Below are 6,569 nucleotides of genomic sequence, written 5' to 3' on the forward strand. Positions count from 1 at the left end.
CTCTCACTGTTGTGGCCTCTCCCATTGCGGAGCACAGACTCCGGACGCGCAGGCTCAACGGCCATGGCTCACGGGCCCAGCCGCTCTGCGGCATGTGGGATCTTCCCGGGCCGGGGCACGAACCCGTGTCCCCTGCATCGGCAGGTGAACTCTCAACCACTGCGCCACCAGGGAAGCCCGAAATAAGTTTATTTTAGTTGGAAGGAGAAAGTTGATGGTAACTCTAGCTAATTTGAGCCCCAAATGAGGGGTCTCTTCTTTTTTTAATATTCTTATAACTAGTCTAAATCCTTATCAGAAAGGATAAGAATTGTCTCAATAGCAGAAAAAGTCTTTTACAAAGAAGAGGAAAGGGCTTCCCTGGTGGCGCAGTGGTTGAGAAAATTCAAATAATTCATTGTGTATGTCCAAATGATTTAAAAAGCAAAGCATTTTCAGATTCAATTTTCATATATTGTATATGGAGTTTACAGATTCCAATTTCATCATTCTAGTCCTTGAGCTTATAAAAAATGTTTTTTAAATGGACATACATTTTTTAAAATGATTCCTCAACCGATTTAGAAAAGCAATTCCTATGATTTTTTTTTCTCTTTAAGAAGTCTTACTTCCCAGAGTCCTGGATGTTAAATTAAATGGCGCTGCCGGGATGTCTACAGCTGACTGAATTCACCAACTTGCCATTGGTCCAATGGTTTGACTTCCTTAATTGGTTTAAATACATCTTCCTCTGCTGCTTTATTCTCTTAGAAGTCCTCAGCAGGTTGTGTGGGAATAGGAGATTTTGTGGAGCTGCTGGGAGGAACTGGACTCGACCCTTCCAAGATGATGCCTTTAGCTGATCTCTGCTATCCTTTTCACGGCCCTGGTAAGATATTTCTTTGATTATTATTTATGTGCCTATTAAGATTGTTTCCTTAAATAAAATGCCTCAAATTTTTTATACATGGGAGGGCAAGTTCCACCAAAAAAACTTCGATTTTGCACATTGAGCAACTGTGAGGATTTTGCATTTGAGCCTAGGCACAGTATCAAGAATGCATGACCACAATATCCAACACTGGGAGAAAAACTTATGAAGTAACAAGGATGCGTGTTTAAGGTTTGCCCTAAGTACGACTATGAAAAAGACAAAGCTTTTTGGTTCTGTGCTCTGTCCACCTTCTTGAAGGTCCCTGCTTTCCTCCTCTCAAGACTAAAGATTTTACTGACTGAAAACCGTTGTTCAAATAGTGGGTGTATTGTCAATTAGTAATAGTATAAAAATGAAGTAATATCTAAATAACTTTACCATACATATGTATATGTGTGTGTATTACTCATAGTAAATATTGATACATTAGAAGGTGATATGCTTTATTAGAAATTCTCAGAACTGCTGAATGTCCCCAACTTCTAGCAGGAACACCAGCCTCTGAAAGACCACTGCAAAACAGAGGTAAATTCTGAGATCTAAAAGTGGTCACGGGTAATAAAAGACCTGGTTCTTGCCAAACAGAATCAGGTCTTCTTTGTTATAGATCAGTGAAGCTTTTCCATTTGATTATGCTCGGGTGGGGTGAGGAGGGTGGGAATTGCTGACTAGTGACCAAATTAATTAACGAAATCCAAGTGTGTGGGGAGAGGGTTACATAAAACATTTCTGTAAAGGTCACTCCTCTATCTGTACTTCTGATGCAGGAACCAGTGATTATCTTTTAAGAGACAGAAGTCAAACAGAAGAACAGTCTTTCATCCCTTACCATAGCCCCCTTCCTCTTTTTAAGCACACATCACTAACCAACTAAATAATGAAGCTGCAAATCAGACAGCCTTTTGATCAGCTGTTACCAGTTTTAATTAAAGCCAGGTCTGCCAACCAGTATTTTCTCTCTCTGAGCTGATGCTGGGAACTTAATAAACAAAATCTCTCTGAAATAGAATTAATGTACACAGGTAAAGGGAAAAGATTTCTAAAAACCCACTTTGTGAAAAGCTTGAGCGTTAGTTTATACTAATTTACACTTGAGCCCTGGTTTAAACCAGTGCATCATGGCTTCTCTCCCTTTGTGTGTGCTCTCAGAGGCACTGGATCCTTCCAGGCTGATGGAGAGCACCTGTAAGGAGCTGCGTTTGAGCTGGGTAAAAAGATTAGATTAAGAACTGAAGCACACTCATGCCTTAAAATTTAGATAATTGAAGCCATAGTAATTTTGGTGCATGAATTATATGACTTGATTTCAAAGGATGTGACTAAGGCCAAAAAACTACTTTTGCCTGTATTATCTAGATAATTGAAACCAGTCTTAAGATAATGTGAAGGCTTGAATTATCTGACTCACTGGTTCATTTTAGACTTCACTTTTTTCTTGAATTCACCATGTTTTCATGAGCCCCTCTTAAGGCGTTCAGACAATGAAGAACTCTTAGGTATCCTGCCCTTTACAATGGATTGTATTAGGAATCATGTCAAATAATAAATGATATGCGCATTAACTAAAGGAAATAAGGCACGTTATGTAGATTAAAGTTCAGAGTAAGATCAGAAAAGAATGGCCTTGCAAACAATTTAAAGAAAAGTAGGGACTTCCCTGGTGGCGCAGTGGTTAAGAATCCGCCTGCCAATGCAGGGGACACGGGTTCGAGCCCTGGTCCGGGAAGATCCCACATGCTGCAGAGCAACTAAGCCTGTACACCACAACTACTGAGCCTGCGCTCTAGAGCCAGCGAGACACAACTTCTGAGCCCACGTGCCACAACTACTGAAGCCTGCATGTCTGGAGCTGTGCTCCACGACAAGAGAAGCCACTGCAGTGAGAAGCCTGTGCACTGCAAGGAAGACCCAACACAGCCAAAAATAAATAAAAAATAAATGAATTTATTTGAAAAACTTTAAAAAATTAACTTTGGACTTCCTCACAGAAGCTTAGCCTAGACTTCCTGGTGCTTATATTAAAATAATTATAGGGTTTATATTTATTATGTCTCCAAATTGACTTTTACCTAAATAACTCTATCTGGCTGTTTTACTTCATTTAAACCCAGGTGCATGTTTGTGAAGTACCTGTTATACAAGGTTAATAACATTTCTCAGAATTTAGGCCTTATAGAGACGTGGGGAAAAAAAGATTGAGAAAATTAAAACAGCAGAAAGGATTATTGTAGGGCAGATAAATCTTGCCTCAGGAACCAGATTGAGGCTGAAGAAATAAAATAAAAGTAATTTTTAATAAAAATGCTGAGTTTCACAAAACAAACAGGTACAGAGAACAAACAGATGGTTGCTAGAAGGGAGGGGAGTAGGGAATGAAAAGAAAAAAAGAGGTAACTATGTGAGGTAATGAATGTTGGTTAGCTTGATTATGGTGATCGTTTCACAATGTATATTTATATAAAACCATCATGTAGTACACCTTAAATATATACAACTTCTGTCAACTATACCTCAATAAACCTGAAAAAAAATTTTTGAAGAATGCCTTAAACACACACACAGTTTCAATATATAACTGCTCAGACACATCTGTACTAGAAGATACATAAATGTTGCCAGATGCTTATAAAAATAATGAATAAGATTGGATTTAAGAGAAGTAAGGATATCAAAAGCCATTCCATATAAGAAGTACAGAAAAAAGTTAGAGATAAAAAGTACAGGTGAACAATAGAACAAAAATGAGTATACTTAGTGTATGTCTAAACCATGCAAATGATATTTTTGTTTACATGTAAAACAGAATTATTACTGAGGCTCAGAAAATAATAAATAGGTGATATTTTTAGTCTACATAAATGTCCCGCAATACACTCCATCCTTCAACCCTGCCCTCTAAATAAATGCCACTTGCACCCCCAGATATAACCAAAAACTGCCTCTGCAAATTTCCAACCTGTCCCTAGAGGGCGGCACTGCCCCCCTGAGGACCCAACTAGAGCAAAGGTGCAGCAGGTCGGATGCTTGCCTTCCTTGGCCTTCACCACCAAAGCTTTACAGGTAGGAGAACGCAAAAAGCACAAGGAGATATCTTCTTACCTCTTTGCAGCCAGTTTTGTTTGACCAACAGTGTTCTTGCACATGAGGAGAAAGGCTGAGCTTAATTTCACTATTCTACAATTAATTATACAGTTTACCCTTGAACAACAGTGGTTTGAACTGCGGGGGCTCACTTATAGGCGGAGTTTTTTCAATAGTAGATACTACAGTACTACACGATCCTAGGTTGGTTGAACCCGAGAATGTGGAACCTCGGATCTGGAGGAACCGTGGCTCTGGAGGGAAGACTATAAATTATAGGCAGATTTTCGCCTGTGGGGAGGGTCCTCACCCCTAATGCCCCACGCACCCCCCACGTCGTTCAAGGTCAGCTGTACGTTATAAGAATGAGAACAAACACGTTTCACCTGATGGCAGATGCTTGGTTTGAGTACGTGAGAGGAAGCTACATCCCCTTGCTTTCTTCGTGTTTAAATGATCTCGTGGACAGAAATGGTTTGACTGTGTCCTTTCTAACCTGCTGGGAAACTTTTACTTTTTCCGTGAATTATAGCCCAGATGAAAATTGGCTGTGACAACACGGTGTTGCGCATGGTCTCCAGCGGAAAACATGTAAATCGTGTGACTTTTGAATACCGCCAGCTGGAACCATACGAACTGGAGAACCCGAATGGAAACAGTATCCAGGAATTCTGTTTGTCTGCTCTTTGAATAACCAAGCCAATGATTTCCATGCTGCTAGCTAAGGGAGTTTTTAATGGCCGTTATATATGATTTTGATGAGCAGCTAGTTAAGAACCTTTCATACCAATCAGTATTCCCAACCTTGAGCACATATCACACACACTAATTTTTGTACCTTGCTTCTTTTTCATTTGTAAGATATAAATGACTACGTGGCAGAAAATAAGCCCTCCCCCCGACCCCAGTAGAAAACCAGTTTCCAGTAATTCTTTGATATGCTACCAACCTGAACTGGTAAGACGAGTGCAAAGAAATGTGCAATGAAAACTTGTATCTCAAGGGAAAATACTACAAAGAACTAAAAATGTTAGTGCTCTTATCAGTTTTATGACAGAAAACGCATGTCCGTGTGTACCAAAGTCGTTGCATCTATTTATTTTCTGCTTATTATTCTGTTTATAGTAGAGAATACTTGTAGCTAGTATTATTTATTGATTTGTAACAACTTGTTTTTAACAAACATTTGTAGCATGTAAAACACTTTGCATCCATAAATCCAAACATGAATAAACATTCAGAATGTTGGCACCTCAACATCCTGCTTTGTTTTCCTGAGTAGTTCCTTCCCTTATTACCATCAGAAAATAATGTTCTCAGGTGGTACAGCACCAAATGCTGAACTAAATCATTTTAGACTTCTTAGAGCTCCAAGAACCCTGGGTCGTTAAGTAGGATTATTTAGGGCAGAAGGTAAAATTGCAGTGTTTGAACAAACAACACTAACCAGTTGGTGGTGATAGGGAAGCAGGATATGGGGCTCCCTCTTCCACTGTCCTCCAAGAAAACTGAGAATACATGTCTTTGTCACAGTAAAGAGTGTACTTTTCAACAGGGACAACAAAGGCCTTAAACTCTCATAGACACAATTTGCAGAAACCTGAGTACTTTTTTGGTACTGAAGGCAGTTTACTGTTGACTGAACCTTGTCCACGTTTGGCTTGAGACCAAGCATGTGGTCTGTAAAAGACACCTTGGGGTCAAAAATGAGGCCCTGAGGAACAAAGGAAATACTCCTAAGTGAATAGTCCTCTTTACTTTGAATTAATGGATGGAAGCTGCGAACTGTTCCATAATTAATGGCTTGATTCTGATTCCCCAAACACAGTTAAGATAATTTTATAATGGAATGTACTGGAATCCCATACACTGAGCTTGTTAACAAAATCTGAAAACCAAGCAGAAAGAAAAATAGTTGTCTGAAAGTGCTAAAAATACCCAGGACTGAGACAAATTTTGTCTCAGTAGGTATTTTGGAATGAGTGGATACTTTAGCAAATGAATGAATAAATGCCTGAATGGATAGATGGATAAATGCTGGGATGAATGAATAAATGTCTGAACATATGGCTGTGTAATTCCTCACTAGTTACATAAGATGCTGGATTTCTTATTTCATAGAAAATAAATTCTGTGTAGTTGAACCCTTTTATCTTTTTCATAGTCTCTCTAGCAACCAAAGAATTAATGCAGTCACATATCAAAATCTGAAGTTTCTGGTTCTTAACCCTTATGATCCCCTTATGCTGAGTAGAGAAAATAAGTGGTCTTAAGTCAGGAGGCAAGTATTTTTACCATGGAAGTTAGGACAACTTGCTTTTGTTCCTAAGGGACATTTTGCAAGCTACTTAGCCTCTCTGCCCTAAAATGGGTGGGCCTCTGGTCCCTAAGGTTTCTTCTTATTCTGCAGTCATTTATTTGTGACATACGAGACTTCAGAGCTTGTTATTGCATATTTGTGTACGTTCTTTGAGAGGAAGTGAACTGTCTGTGACTTATTCTTTGGAGATCCATGACTCAGTCTTCATTCCAAAAGGATAGGACAGCTTTCTGGAAACAAAATGGTAGATGAGAT

General features: G+C 39.2%; 1 protein-coding gene across 2 annotated transcripts in view; it reads left to right on the top strand.

Moving 5' to 3' along the window:
* The window catches only part of CRHBP (corticotropin releasing hormone binding protein), a 102,400-nt gene extending 97,149 nt beyond the window's left edge, over nt 1-5,251 (top strand). For both annotated transcript variants that reach the window (XM_024732799.1, XM_024732800.1), the window contains 2 exons: nt 751-868; nt 4,527-5,251. In XM_024732799.1, coding sequence (XP_024588567.1) covers nt 751-868; nt 4,527-4,684 — 276 coding nt within the window. In that variant the 3' untranslated portion in view covers nt 4,685-5,251. The remainder of the gene's footprint in view (nt 1-750; nt 869-4,526) is intronic.
* The last annotated feature ends 1,318 nt before the right edge of the window (nt 5,252-6,569 follow it).

Source organism: Neophocaena asiaeorientalis, unplaced genomic scaffold (assembly GCF_003031525.2).
Source record: "Neophocaena asiaeorientalis asiaeorientalis breed wild unplaced genomic scaffold, Neophocaena_asiaeorientalis_V1.1 scaffold515, whole genome shotgun sequence".
NCBI classification, from domain to species: Eukaryota; Metazoa; Chordata; class Mammalia; order Artiodactyla; family Phocoenidae; genus Neophocaena; species Neophocaena asiaeorientalis.